Here is a 15,894-nt window from a genome sequence, read left to right as displayed (position 1 = left end):
TGTGGGCTAATGTATTTATTTTGGAGTTTTGTTATACAGAGGCATGGTGCAGTGCTAATGCAAAGAGCATCTGGTGAAGCGACAGCAAGCCCAGTGTGTTCTTGGTTATAGAATTTCAGAACAAAGACGTCCCACAAGCCAAAAAGTCATGAGTCGCCCAAGAGGCCCCCTAAGTGAGACACTTGCAATATTTAATTAACAACATCTTTTCTCCTCCAGCAATTCCTCTGTGTTCCTCTTGAATTGAGCTGCCAGCTCCCGCCATGGCAGTGTGTTACAGTTGGGATAGTAATACATCCTTCCTCTTGCTCTTTGTTTTCTGGGAGAGATGCCCAGGGAAAGAGCAATACTAATAGAAACTACACATCTGCTTTGCATGCAAAAGCTCTTGTGAAATGGGAATCAGTTTTGCTCATAAGATCTTTGGCATATATCCCTATCTGGGACCTTTCAAGAACAGGGAGGTCAAGGCTTCTGCTGTGAATCTGAGTCCAGGTGTTTGCAAGGAGACCTGACCGCTGATTTATAAGCAAGGGATTTAAATTTAGGCTCGATGCTTAACTGCCCCATTGAGTTCAATGGGGCTTACTTCTGAGTAGCTGTGCAAAGGTTTGCACTGTTCAATGTTGTGCATATTGTCCCTGATTCATCTTGCTTTGTAACTTACACGAGGGGCAGGTTTATGTGAAACAACGCATGCTTGATAACTGATTCCCTAATGGGAAATAAACATTATTTTTTTTATAACAGATTATCAAAATGGTTTCTTTGCATTGAGTGAGCAAGTAGGAAATGGTTAGCTGTGCACATTCTCTTGCAGAGTGGATATCATACAATGTTTCAGAAGTCGTTGCTACTATTTAAATACAGTATCTGTATACATTGTGTGTGGGGGGGATTCATTGTCACTATTTTGAAGAGGGAAAAAACTTACAAGGCTTTTAAAAAGCCCATTAGGAAAAATGGTATCCCTTCATCGATTAATTGTTGTGGTTTGGTTTGTAAAAGCAGGGTAAAAATTCTCATTTCTCTTCAAAGGAAATCAGCCTTCAGATTGATTTAGAAGGATTATCTTAAATGTAAGAAGAAGAATTATGCTACTGAATTTGAGTCCCTGGAGCTTGATAATACAACTTAGATTTCATAGTTTATTCTCACACTCCCAAAGGAGGTTGGATCAATGCAGTCACACTAGATCAGACATCTCCAAATCTGCACCCATGAGGGCTAGCTGCAGACATCCAGCCCGCAAACACAGGGCCTCCTCAGAAACGAGAAGCACCTCACACACGTGGTAAAGGTGAAGGCAGAGCCTGTGAAATCAGGGACAAGAGGGACAAGCAGATGCTTTTAAACCTCCTCCTCTACCCTAGCAGAGCTTTAGCTTTTCTTAAACTCACTCAATTTTTCTTTAAATGCAACATCACTAAGCAGTTCTTCAAAAATTGCTTGGAAGAGGGCTTAGACCTGGAGAGGGAGTTTTAGAAGTCTGTACCGGGAACCAAGGATACAATCAGTTTATTCTTTCAAATATAACTTTGCTTTCTTTTCCTTTCCTTTCCTTTTTAATCCCTCTCTCGGGGAAAGCAAGAGGCTTCTTGTCTCTCAGGAAGTTCAGGGATGTGCTATTACTGATACGGTTTGCATCTCATGTTTTCAATTTCCTTATCTTAGCTTCCCTCGGCTGCAAGCAACAGTGTGTTCTAGAGGTTGCCCGCATGGCTCAGGGAACAACAAGGAGCCCTTTAGAGACTCATGGCATCTTTCAGCACCTTCTCCCAGATCAGTGCCTCCCTCCCACACACTCAACTACATGCAACGCTTCCAACTGCTAACTAACCGAGACCTTCTTCCTGGAAGATCCAAAGCTGAGCTTTCTCTCTGCCACAGTGTTCTCTTTGTCAAAAGCTCAATCAACCGCTGTTGCTTTTACACTCAACTTTCCCTTTTTTCTCTTGTCTCTACCATGCTCTCGGGAGGAGTGAAAAATCTCGTAGTTGATCCCACGAGCCTCTAGAGGGCATCAGCAACCTTTCCTTGTCCCCATAAGTCCCTGCCCTCACTTTGCTGCTGCTTCTGCAAAGGACAAGTTAACTGGCTAGAGAGAGAGAGAGAGCTAGCTAGCTATCTGAGAACGGTACCTGATGTACCCATGAGTTCCCTGCCTGTGGGACTGAAATTTATCGCTTAGGCCTGTCAGTCACAACAGAGGGCCTCAGCGTGGGATCCAGTGTGTGATATGCTCTTCTCCCTTGCCATTCCTCCGGTGAAATTGGAGCAACAGCAAAGTATCTGCTTGACCTCCAAGCCTGAGCGGCCAAGCAGCTGCAGAGAAGAAGCAAACATTTTGTAGCACTGGGTGTTCTTACACCTCTCCATGCTGAGTCAAGGAGGCAGAACTCAGGTTCTCATGGCAGCAGCAGCAGAATCTCTGTTTTGGCTTCCCTGAGCCCCTGCCATTGCTGACTACAGCAAGCGGAGGCATAAGGGCTCCAAAGTTGGGTTGACAGGTTGATGGAAATAAGTGTCAGGGGCAACGGAGGGCAATGGGTTAAGGCAGATATGTGCAGGTCCTCTTCCCTGAAAGAACCAGATTCCATTGGTGGATCCCCTTTATAATAAGTCTGGAAACACTATGTAAGAGCATTAGAAGAGCTCTGCTGAGTCTACTCCATCTACTCCAGCTTCCAACAGTGGAGGTAGAACAAAACTATTGGGGCCGGTAGCTACTGATAGCCTTGGTGGATGGAAGCAGTCCAATTGTTCTTCGTGGTCCTATATACACAGGGCTTGTGAGCTCCACATGCCTCCAATGGTGCCTGCTTGAATCACCTGATGGTCTGCCCTACCCTGCTTCTCCTTGTCCCCACAAATGGGAGCCTTTGACTAGGGGGCTCTGCCATGAGTCTGCACCACCAGAGCAGCAGAATGGCGACAGTACATCCATGCCACGTGACAAAGCTGGGCTGGCTTGCTCAGCCACCTTTCCAAGGATCCCACCGCTTGAAGTCTCCCCTGCCTGCTCTCCCCCATCGCGAGCCATGCATGATCAGAAGGAAACAAAGACGGGGGCCTAGCTTACTCGTTTCTGGCTCCCCTTGAATTAACACCTAAGGCATGCTCCTGTCTTTAAAGGTTAGCGGGATAAAAATAGAGGATGCCTGCAGAATCAAGGGCAAGTGGGGCAAACATCTGATATGGCCCTGCCCATGCCAGTCAGAGTATCGCCTACATGGCAGCGCGTTACACAGGGAAATGGGCTGGATGTGGGTGGCCAGATTCGAAAGGGAGCTTCTCTGGGCAGCACAAAATTAAAAAGTCAATTTATCAGGTCCTTGATGGTGGTGGCAAGTGGAAAGGACACAGAAAGAAGCAAAGTCCAGTCAGCCAATTCCAGTCCCAATCAGCCTCCTTTTGACCTTTCCATCACACAGGAGGCATTCCTGACTTTGGCCAAACAAGGCCCACTCGCCATTTATTTGTGGTTATTCATGAACCCATTGGCAAGGCCCACTTCTGCTGTATCCAGCCTCTTTTCTAGAGGAGCCTAACCGAAGGAGTCTCTTTCTCTTGGAGTCGTCGTCCTTGCACAGTCTTATACAGTCTTTAAAATGGGCCTCCACCTGCTGATATTGCTGGCATGAGAAATATAACTGATTTGGGAGTCAGTTAGCTGCCTGTCTTCCAAGTCCTAGGTCAGCCCTGCCTCTCTTCCCAACCCCTTCAGGAGATCTGCAGTCTTAATGGAGTCACACTGCACTACTCAGAGTGTCTCAGGCCTCCCATAGGAATACCTCCAGGCACACAGATTCTCATCGGAACAGGCTTTATAGCAAATGCTTGGGTCCCCCCCCCCCAATAAAGAGGGTGACCAACTTAGGGCACATTAGCCTTGATATAGTATTGCTGAGGAAACGTAATCTCCATCATGCTCTCTTGTAATGCTTGGCTAATGTTCCAGGCATTTATCAGTTTTGGGACCCAGATAACATTTGGACATTGGCTGCAGGGATGTCATTTTTATGTTGAGTATTTTGCCTTTGCCTTCTGGACTGAGCAGCCACTCCACCTGTGCTGTGGTGGAATATTCCACACCTCCGCCCCAGGATACAGGATTGCTTGGGTCATATCCCAGTGTGGATTTCCAGCACCCTAGAGCCCATGAGGCTAACTTCTTTGGATACACAGGGCTTGTGTAAAGCCAGGCCTTCTCTTTGGAGCTAAAGCTACATTGCACAGATCAGCCACCAGGGGTAACTGCTGACTGGGATTCTTGGCCATGCCTCACCTTCATGTCCAGCCCCCCTGGTGTGAGGGCAGACTAGCAGCCACCGTCAGAATAGAGGGAGAAAGCCAATAACAGCTATCATATGGAAGGCAAACAAAGCTGTTGGCAGGCCTCTCCTGTTCTCTCGTGTTGACAGTCTGCCGGGGATTATGCTGCAGGCTGTGTGTGTACAATTGTCCTCATCCCACAGGATGTTACTGCGTGACAACAAAAGCAGCCAAAGCCTCATTAGACTCCCTTGAGCGAGGAAGTCACTGGTGGCTCCAGTCTAGCAGAGACAGATGAACGCCAAAAAAGCAGGCAAATGCTGTGAGGATGGAGCCCATGGCGATCTGGTGTGTTGGTGGGTAGAATCTCAGCCATGTTTCGTTCGGTTTGAGAGTACCTCTGATCTGAAAGGTCTTCCCCACAAACAAATGGGCTCTGATCCATTCTTCTAAACCTCAGAAAGGAGCAGGCTTTTTGGGAAGGGATTGCATCTGTGCAGGCCCAGCTCCTTCCTCCTGATGCTTAATGAGGTGGGTGGGATTAAGTGGCTGTAGCAGGACTTCATAATATTTTGGCAACAGGCAACTTTGCAGGTTGTTTCTCCTTCTCATCTGCTGTCCTAGGTTTAGGAGGTACAGGGGGCTTCTGCAGGGAGGCTTCCCCGCTTCAGCCTCAGGCTTCCATTCCAGCCCCGGGGACAAATGTTGAAGCTGCGGATGCTGGGCGACTTGATCCCAGAATCTTCCGAGTCGAGGGATACGTCTGAGTTGGTGGGTGACAGGGAGGTGAAGCGCTTCAGCGGAGAACGGACTCCTACCATGGGAGACTGCAAAGGGCTTTTGATGGTGGGGGAGCAGGTGCCCACATTCTTAGGGCTGGGACATGATGATTTCCTGGTTGTGCTTCCTGGAGGTGTGAAGATCCTGTGACTCTCCACGATGGAGGGTTTTGGAGACTGGGCCACAGAATAGGTGCCTCCTGTTCTCAGGCCATTGTTGGATGCCGCTGCGTGGCAGAGGGATGCCCCAGTGCTGGCAGGCATGGTGAAATACTTGTTCCCATTCATCCGCACTGCTTTGGGAGACTGCAGTGGGCTCTTGTAGGTTGGGGACTGGCTGCCTAGCAACCTGGGACTGTTGTTTGAAGACGCACTGGCATGAGGCGGTGCGGCAGAGAGAGGAAGAGACACACGCCTGTATCCGTCCGCCCTTGTTGGCCTGGGAGATGGCAGCGGGCTTGGGGAATGGTTGCCCACACTCTTAGGACTTCCGCCTGAGGGAGTGGCAGGAGGAGTGAAGGGCCTGAAGCTCTCTATGGCCACAGCTTTGGGAGAAGAGCTCTTCCTCTTGGCAGCGTTGATGATGTTTCTGGCCAGCAGCACCTGCATCTGTCGGCTGGACTTGGGGTCAGCCTCTTGCCGAAATGGGGACACAGATCTTTCGCTCCAGGATGGAGACATGGGCGGAGGAGGTGGGGTCATGACACTGGCTACTCGAAAGGCCTCTATAAGCCCTTCCTCGGGCTCTGGAGTTTGGGCTGGGCTCACCCAGCCGTCTAAACTGCTAGGTGGTCGGCGCAGCAGTCGGGGAGTCCACGTCGGGGAAGCAGGGAGGGACATCTTCCTTTCCTGTAAGGGGAACAAAAGATGAGGTCAGTGTCCTGCCCCTTTGACATCCTTCAAGCTACGTTTATCAGTGGAAGGCTGGTATATTTGGCAGTCTCAAATGGTCACTGAAAGAGGAAGTATGGGTCAGAGAGCAGGACCTCTGAAATTCCTTTCCCAGCTGTATCAGTTTCTCTATGGGTGACATTGGGCAAGGCACATGATCTCACAGAATTACCATTTCTCAATGAGTTCAGTGAACAGAATATCCTGCTGACATCACTGTAAGAGGGACGGGTTCCTATGTGAGAACTAATCAGAAAAACCTTGAAAACAGAAGGTGGATAGAGAGAGAGAGAGATTCCAGAAAATGACATACAGCTTTCAGCCAGACACAGGTAAGTTCCTAGCACAAACACTGCGCTTCTAGAACCAGTGACAGTGACACACCTGTCTGGCTTCCACTTGATAATATCCCCCACCCAAGCATTTTATACCTGCTAGAATAGGGTTTGGGGAAGGGAATGGCAAGAAAGAAAAGCAATGCATGGGTCTGCAGGGGATACAACTAAAACTTTTATTTGCTAACTGATGGCTTAACTAGCTGTGGAACATGTTGCTTGTTTTTAAACCATCATTTCCCTTTAAGCTGAAGGTCTTAGGTGGCTCACACACAAAGTCATAGGCACACACAATTTTCTCCATCACATGGGCAACAATAGGAGTATTCACGTCCTATCCCTGCATATACAAACAAATAATAATAATAATAATAATAATAATAATAATAATAATAATAATAATAATAATTTATTTGTACCCCGCCCATCTGGCTGGGTTTCCCCAGCCACTCTGGGCGGCTTCCATAGAAACCAAAAATACACTAAAATATCACAGATTAAAAACTTCCCTGAAGTACGGTAGTTTAAATCTCCTCTGTCCTTATAAACTAACCCAAGGAATTCTGAAATACTTACTTGTATTAAGCAATGGTTTTGCCAGAACCATTAAAAAAAAAGGCTGTATATTTGTACTTTGAGCCAACCACTTCTGCTACAGGCATTTGCACAATGGAGGGGGGACCCTAATCAATGAATCTGGATGTTATGAGACACTCAGCTTTCCCAAAACAAGCACAGGCAGGGATATCTCAGATCCCTTCTCTCCCAGCTGTGCCAGTAAAGAGGTAGGAAACTGCAAGAAGGGTTTGGTGAATGAGCAAATGTGACTGGAACCTACCTGGAACAAAAGTCCCACACTCTAGGGAAGAAGGAATGCAGAAGCATCCATGCTCTGACATGCAGGTCTGTGTTGCAGCCCTCAGTTACAAGGAGCAGCAATTACTTTTTGATAAAGGACCCAGGTATCCTCTGTTTCTGATATCTCAGCAGAATGGAGCTGTGCATTTTTGGACACTTGAAGAACGCATCTCTCTCTCTCCCCATACCAGAATGCAAGCTCTAAGAGCTGGTTATGCATGCTACTGTATTTCTGTTGGATCAGGCACATAGATGGTTTAAATGAAGTAGTTCCTCACCACTTAGATGACTGCATGTGGCAAATCTCCATTCAACTGCTGGTGCACATAAGGTAGATAAGCCACCCAGCAAGTTTTACTACATGCTGCGTTCACAGCATGAAGTTCTCCAAATAAACATGAAAATCTGTCAGAATTTTGTGTGAATTTCTCCTAATAAACACGCTTCTTTGCAGATATGACCCACGTACCTATTTTTTGCAAGCAATCTTCCTCAATATTATGCATGCTGATCTCACTGATATATGCATCTCTACGCACACTTTTCTCCAATATATGCAATTTGGCAAACAATGGCTGGAGTAGTGTGAATTTGGAAGGGTAGCTGTGCTACGGTTCTCATACTGTTTTGGAAAATGAGAAGTAGGTAGGTTCATCTTTAAATGTGAACTGAATCAAATTTCTCTCTCAACCCAACTCTCTCATCCCATTAGAACCATGTACGAAACCTATGGCTTCCCACATGGTTCTAATACATCATGCTGAGCAAGAGTGGGCATTTTTCACACTTGCAGAATGTACTTTGCTTTTCCCTAGAATACTGAGGTCCTCAGACCAGAGCCAGGGGCAAAATAATGACTTGAGGGAAGAGCCAGATGAAAAATGCCAGCTTGTGGGGTGGAACCAATGAGCAATGAGCCATACACCGAGGCAACCTTCAGACACTAGTATAGCCTGCCCAAATCTGCTGTCTTCCAGGAGTTTTTGGACCACAAGTCCCATCAGACCCCTGTCGGCATGGCTGTGCTTGCTGGGGCTGATGAGAGTTGTAGCCCCAAAGAGAGACTGTGGCAGAGACTGTGTTAGGACAAATCTACATCTGAGTTACTATGGTTTAGGAATTCTAGCAGAAAACTTTGCAGCTGGCCAACAGAGCTACATAAAGACCTGATCAAAGACAGTAAGTGAATGCTCTTATTTTATAAGTGAGGGACACTGAGAGATAAACGACTGGCAGGAGGCCAACCAAGGCAGAATTGCTATTGTTCCTTTTGCCTAGGTTCAATGCATGTGCTACATGTTATAAAGAAAGGCTGGGATGTTAAGCACAGGTTTTGAGGATCCTCTGTTCACTACTGTACAATTTGACCTGCTGGCAAGCTGGTCAGGGGTAGCCATTGAACTCAGAGCATAATTGCTCCAGATACTGCTAGGGGTACTAGTGCGGCTGACCCAGTTTAGCGTATGAACCCAGATCAGGAGAAGTGAAATTCATTAATGAGTGTGTTGTTCCTCTCATTTATGTAGAAGAATGGCAAGTGGTTCTTTGTTTTTTTTAAAAAGAAACTAACCAACACACACAAAAACCAAGGTGCTGGTGGTACTCGTATCTTGATAAACGTGCTGTGGGTACCAGCACAAAATGGTTGCCATGGGCAGCAAAAGGCAGGCAGGAAGGTGAGAGTACTTTGTACCAGTGAGTACTGACACAAAACAAGCACTGCAAATAGCACTTGCTGTTTTGGGACAACTAGCGATAGAATAAGCAGTATAAGGCCATGATGGATCACAGGTGGGGTGGTGCTGAGTCTGACAACAATTGTGTGACCCCTTCAATGACTGACGTCACGGTTATTGAGACATTATACTGGGTCAGATCACTGATCCAAATGGCTCATATTGTCTACAGGACAGCCAGAGGCTTTCTAGGGTTCCAGATAGAGGTCCTTCCTAGCCCTGCCTAGAGTGGCAAGGGATTCAACCTGTGACCTTCTGCATTCATAGCATGTGTCCTAGCTACTGATCTATGACCCTGCCAGCCTACAGAAACACTCCAAACTGCAGTGGAACCTCGAGTTACAGACGCTTCAGGTTACAGACTCCGCTAACCCAGAAATAATACCTCAGGTTAAGAACTTTGCTTCAGGATGAAGCTTCAGGCGGCAGCAGGAGGCCCCATTAGCTAAAGTGGTGCTTCATGTTAAGAACACTTTCAGGTTATGAACAGACCTCCAGAACGAATTAAGTTATTAACCCGAGGTACCACTGTATACCCTGCCAACCTAGCAGTTCGAAAGCATGTCAAAGTGCAAGTAGATAAATAGGTACCGCTCTGGCGGGAAGGTAAATGGCATTTCCGTGCGCTGCTGTGGTTCGCCAGAAGTGGCTTAGTCATGCTGGCCACATGATCCAGAAGCTGTACGCCAGCTCCCTCGGCCAATAAAGTGAGATGAGCGCCGCAACCCCAGAGTCGGCCACGACTGGACCTAATGGTCAGGGGTCCCTTTACCTTTTACCACTGTATGTGATTTTCCAAGTCATATCAGCAGTTGGGCAACAAACATTACAAAGAGAAGTAGAATCTCCCTCTCTTTCTCTCCCTTTCTTTGTTCTTCCTATCCACTGCATGAACCTCTTTCATTTCCTCAGTGTGTTCCCCCGCTACCAACCATTTCACTGTCTGCCGCTAGCGGAAATGCTGACACATGAAAATAAGTGGTTTGCTTACATTTCTGTGCCAAGGATTACAGAGGTTTAGTTCATGCTCTGTATCCCACCCATAACTTCATCACAGCAGGAACTATTGGAAAGAGTGCTTAAATTTCCTTTGCTTCCAGTACCCTATTGTCTATGGAGGCTCTGTTCCCTCTCCACTGTTGCGATGATGTTTCAGCAAAGGGAAGGGGATCTAGACGTGGCCAAACAGAGGAAGTTTAGACATGAAGCATCTGCCAAACCAGATCCATTTTGCAGTCACCTCCCATAGGCACTGTCTAAGAAGACCCATAACAGTGGCCCAAGGGGTCACAAAGATGGCCCCCATGAACACCCATGTGCTTTAAAGGTATAGCATGTATACAGCCTCATTTTCACATATTTCCAATCTTACAATTCAGTTCTCCAAGTTTCCATGTCAGTTTTGCAATTTTAAAAAAATCCTCATGTAAATTCATCAGAATATTTCTCCCAGTATAAAAAAATGGTTTGTATGCAATTTTGCCAGTGTACAGATTTTGGCAAAACAATTTCCCCTAATATCATACTTTTAAATGTTATTATTACTAATAATATACAAGGTAAAGGTAAAGGACCCCTGGATGGTTAAGTCCATGCATTTTTAGGTACACTTTAATCTAGCAGTCACATTTGGGGGGGTATACATTACTTGGCTGAAAAACCCCATTACAAACTTTGGAGGAACTGCAGATTTTGAAGATTGGTTGTATTTCAGTACAGTGGTACCTCGGGTTAAGAACTTAATTCGTTCTGGAGGTCCGTTCTTAACCTGAAACTGTTCTTAACTTGAGGTACCACTTTAGCTAATGGGGCCTCCTGCTGCTGCCACGCCACGATTTCTGTTCTCATCCTGAAGCAAAGTTCTTAACCTCAGGTACTATTTCTGGGTTAGCGGAGTCTGTAACCTGAAGCGTATGTAACCTGAGGTACCACTACACTTTTTTGAAAAGTTGTGCAAAGAAGGTAGGTTGACCTTTCAATAGGAACTGAATCAAAATTCCCCCCTGCCATATCCCTTTTCCAGGCAACAAGAGCCCTTGTCAATACCATTCAAGGGCACACTCCAGCTGGGCAAAAACCCTGGAGGAGAATGTGGAGAAGGACTGTGACTTGGGAGGAGGCCTGGCATGGGGCTACACCCAAGAGTGTAGGAAGTGCTTAGGAAGCCACATTTGCTTCCTGGACCTCAGGTTCCCCACCTCTGACCTAGTTAGTTCTCCTTAATACTACCATTGCCATCACTGCCACTGCTTTGGGGGAAAGCGGGTGAAGGAGAGAAAAAGCCTTCAGTCATTCACTTTGTGTGGGGATGGCAAAGGTGGTAGCAGTGCTGAACAGGACTCTCTGTTCTGTTTGTTTACCTTGGAGGCAGGGCACTGTACGGTTTCAGTACAGAAACCTCATCCAGCCACATTTATTTTTCATGGGAGTGCTGAATCTCAGCAAGGCTACTCCCATTTCTCTGCAGCGACACCCTGCCATTTTGCAAACCCTCTGTTTTGTTTGGGTTTTTTAATCCATTCTTTTTGAGGTTGTGCATTCCCTCTTACCTGTGCTGGAGCGCACAGGCAAACTTTCTTTTTTTAAAGGGGACCAACAGAGGCAAGTCTATCCTGCCCCATCTGCTCTATTATGTGCAGCTGGGATGCCAGGCCTTTGTGGCTGTGGGTGTACACCGGGCAAAGGCTAAAATGTGGTTGCAACACAATACTTAGGCTGATTCAGAAGAAAAGCCTCAGTGCAATGCGAGCTTATGGATTTATTTTTTTTAATGCTATGTAAAAATGTAGAGTGGTTTTTAAATAAAACCCACTTCCCTAAGTAGATGTGTTAGCCTAGTGAAAGAGAAACCTGCTCCTAGTTTTTGCTCTAGCCTAACTTAGGCATCTTGCAATCTTATCCTAAAAGTTTCCATTACACTTTAAAAACCCAACTGCTCAGCAGCAAAGGGAAGGCAGTGAGCTGAGGAATGCTTCCTTGCTGCTTTGTTTCACAGGGCGTTGCCTTCGATGGCCTTTTGTTACAAGGCAGACTTTGGTCGCTCTCCCATCCCTTCCTCAGGAAGAGACTGTGAACCCCTCCACATTTATGCTGCTGGAATCTCACCCAGGTGCCCCAGTAGCAAAAAGCTCAGGTTCTGAGCTTCCTGCCATTGCTGTACTGGCCAGCAACTTTGGAGGTAATATAAGGTCCGTATTTCCCCAGGGCTACGTGACAGAAGAAGAAGATCCTATATGCCTGACCTATTTATATGGCCACCTCTAGCACTGTCATAAAGAACTGTTAACCACTGGCATCATGAATGAAGGCAGCCCTGTGGTGGGTAGGAATGAATGAATCTATTTTGATTCCTCTCAGTTTCCAATTTTAAGTTCACTTCTCCACAATCTTTAAGCTCAGTTCTGCATCAATAATTTTTTTAAAAAAAAAGTTCTCATGAAAATCCATCAGCATCTTAAGCATCCATTTCTCCTAATATAGGAATTTATGAATGCAGGTTTGTCTAATATAATGCATTTTTGTACGTTGCCCTCACTAACATATGCATTTTTACCCACGCTTTCCCATAATGCTTGCACATGTTGTTGTAGAACTGCATTGCAAAATTCAAGAAGTGCAAACTCGGAAGCACATTTTGATTCCCGTATTGTTCTGGGTCGTGCAAATTAGGCGGGTTTGCACAAAATGGTGACCAGACCAAAATTCCCCCTCACTTTCTCTAAAGATGGGTAACATCCCGCAGAGAATTTAGCATTGCTTCTGCAAATGTCTGACTTTCTCCAGACTTGACCAGAAAGTTTTAAAAAAACAAAAACAAACTCTTGTGCTGTGTGGAACCATTTAAAATGCCTTTACAGGGAATATTGTTTGTGTCACACACAGCAGCCTTTTATTTCTTCATCACTAGACTATGAGAAATCTAAAATTTGCACACCCGAACACCTGCAAATGCACAGTGCCGAGTTTTGTTTTTCTCTTCTGAAGAGGCGGCAACACTTAAAAGACAGAAGAGCTTAGCAATGGTTTGGTCTCCTCTGATAGGGCATGTGTTTTCATTTTATTGAAATGCAATTGGGATGGAGGTGAAGAGGGCCTTACTGGCTCCTCATCAGATCAATGCAACTTCCATGCAATTTCATTTAATGGTGTTTTGTGGTTTATCATTGAGCACCTCCCTGGAATTTTATGACGTGGCAGTGCAGAAATACTTTTATAAATAAACTCAATTGTCAACATTGGTGGAAACGTCTATCAAACTGGCTAGAGAATTGCACAAGTATGCATAAAGCTTTCCATCTTAACTAACGCCCCAAGGATTCTGTCAGACATTTCTGAAGGAAATGGTAAAAAAGACTGCTATACCTCAACTACACTGCAGATATCTGTGGCCATAAACAGCAGTACCCTATGTGGACATGTAACTTCAGAGTTGATGGCAAAAGCCTTTGCTCTATAAATACCCAGCTATCCCATAGCACTTATCCTGTAATTTTCCTGCCATCCCTGTAACTATCCCATCTTCTCCAACCTATGTATACTGCTCCTCCACAGGCATTTGCCCTATAAATTCCCTAGAATTACAGAGCTACTCCACATGTTCTCCTACTGGGGACACGACCTACAATTGCTAGTTAGTTAGCTCTGCCGGAAAGTAGCCTACAGCAATTGGCACACTCGACTCTAGGGCTGAATCCAGATTTTAGTCCTGCTTCGAGGAGACCCCTTGAAATCAATGGACTTAATAATTAGCTACTGATTTCAATGGGCCCACTCTTAGCATGACTGAGTCTGGAGCCAAACCCAGGGGTCAAGCTTGTAATGTTCTGTTGTTGGGAATTTTCACTTGTATGAAGCTTCGATGCACGGTACTAATTTTGGCCAGGGGTGAAGATGTGGAACTGAACAAACACTGCCATGTGGGATTTGCATTTAGTGCTACCAGCCAATGGAGGTTGTTGGCTCACATGTCTGATTGGTAATTCTACCTGGAAATGCTTGATTTTTTAACTCCCTTCAGTTATGTCCTCACAGAAGGATTTGTCTGGCAGCCTTGTGGGATCACAAAGAAAAGACAGAGATGTATAGAGAGACAGAGAGAGATTCAGAGACAGAGAGAGAACTAGATTGTGTCCTTTTGTGGCAATGGGTTGAGTAAATACACCACATCTACTTTTTTAATTTATTTGAGCTGGCTGATCCAAACTGTCACGGGATTGGGGAGAGACTGACTATAAAGTACTACACGTTAGATTTAATGGAGGTTTGGTTGCTCAACATGAGCACCTGGTTTTATGGAGCTTGTCTATTCCCAAAGGGCAGTCTGTAGTTAGCTTCCTTCAAGAGACACTTCTTAATGCCCAAAGTTAATGAACGAATGAAATCCATTTGTACGTTCTGTATGCATGACTTTATTGGCCTCCCAGTTTTGCAACTAATGCATGGCTCCTCGTGGTCTTAATGCTACCCCAGGATGTCAGCTGTATTATGTAATGCCTGGTGTGTCTCTTTTGAAAGAAAATGACAGGTGCTTGATTACTCTGCACAATACCAGACCATAGACCCCCATAGACGATGCTATGCTGAAAGACCTGCATAGCTGACTTCAAAGTCTGTGTGGAAGTAGAACACTGCCGGCCACTAGCCTTTGAGTGGGGAGGGTGTTCCTTACTATCCAAATCCCAGGAGAAATAAACCACCTGGAGAACTTCAGTTATTGGGAAGTACAAAAACGCAGAAAGTACCTAAACTTCTTTTTGACCAGTGTGTTGGTGGTGCTGTCAGCCCCAAATACTCAGTACTCTCAATCAAATCCATGGGAGGTAATGAAAGAGCAGTAAAATTAAAAGAGATACTTTGAGGTTTGCTTTATTTGCCTTCTGGTCTTTTCAGAGCACATTCTGTGCTTCCTCTGCCCTCGTCCAACAGCCATGAGGGCCAGAAACATATTTGTTAAAACTAAACAATTAAACAATCACAATTTTATGCAGAAGATACTGCACCATGGGATCATATCCCGCACACCCCTGATTTCTGTTAGTATTTGCAAGAGTGGACAATTTTGCCTCTGCTGTGGGGCAACTGCAGAGTCACTTTGAGAAATGCTACTGATATTCAATCTTCACAATCATCCTATCGTCTGCTGTATAAAACTTCACTATTATATTCACCCAGGGCTAAACAGTGGCACTGAGCTATATGTATGCCTGTGCCTCAGTTGTTTAGAAGCCTGCTTTTTGCCAACTTTAATATGAACATTATCTTAAATATGTCTGGGTACAGATTTCTTTGTGTAAGATAACAGCAGCACACCTGCAGAAACCTCTTTGGCCACCAAAGGAATAATTTCAAATGTGTCTTTAGCCTAGACCCTTCATGATGGGTGGGGTGGGCTGACTAGTGTGTGGCTTTCCAGATCAGCAAAACAGAGTAAGTACATCAGCATTGCTGTGCAGTACAAATGGGGTGCTTAGAGGCTATTTGCATCTTCTCTTCACCCTGAAGTGATTCTCAGTGTTGTTGTTTAAAGGAGACAATGAAAGAAAAGTAGAGAGTGGGGAAATATACAAAGCAGAAACATATGGGAAGCAGAAACAGGTATCAGTGGAAGTGACATTGTCCGAAATCAAAGATGTTCGAGTGGGGAAAGGAGCACATGCCTTTTGGCGTCAGCAGAGAGCAGAGGTTGCAAGCAGGTCATGGTAAAGTCTCCGGATGCATAGAGAACAGAGAAACAAAAGTCTTGCAGAGCAAGGAAGAAATTCAGAAGGCAAGGCGGAGAGATGAAGCCAGAGATTTGATGCTCCATAAAGTTTCTGGGCAGCAGAAGAAAGAAGGCACCAGACGCTCCTCCTGTTTCAGTCAAGCTTCTGCTAACGATCTTCTAGGACTCCTATGCTTGGACTACTTTTATGCTCCTACTGTGCACTGCATTCACACACTCTTTAGCTCCCTTTGGAACTTAAATCTGCACAAATGTATGGATCCGATTCCACAAGTTCTGCTAGGCCAAGGCATCCCAGG

At 45.6% G+C, this 15,894-nt stretch overlaps 1 protein-coding gene across 4 annotated transcripts in view; it reads right to left on the bottom strand.

Moving 5' to 3' along the window:
* Nucleotides 1-15,894, bottom strand: part of SYNPO (synaptopodin) — an 81,301-nt gene continuing 65,407 nt past the window's right edge. For all 4 annotated transcript variants that reach the window (XM_081896833.1, XM_081896834.1, XM_081896835.1 and 1 more), the window contains one exon: nucleotides 1-5,903. In XM_081896833.1, the coding sequence (XP_081752959.1) occupies nucleotides 4,902-5,903 (1,002 nt within the window). In that variant the 3' untranslated portion in view covers nucleotides 1-4,901. The remainder of the gene's footprint in view (nucleotides 5,904-15,894) is intronic.

The sequence above is a fragment of the Podarcis melisellensis genome (assembly GCF_964234715.1).
Source record: "Podarcis melisellensis genome assembly, chromosome: 2".
Taxonomy (NCBI): Eukaryota; Metazoa; Chordata; class Lepidosauria; order Squamata; family Lacertidae; genus Podarcis; species Podarcis melisellensis.
This window is presented reverse-complemented; position numbering and strand designations above follow the sequence as displayed.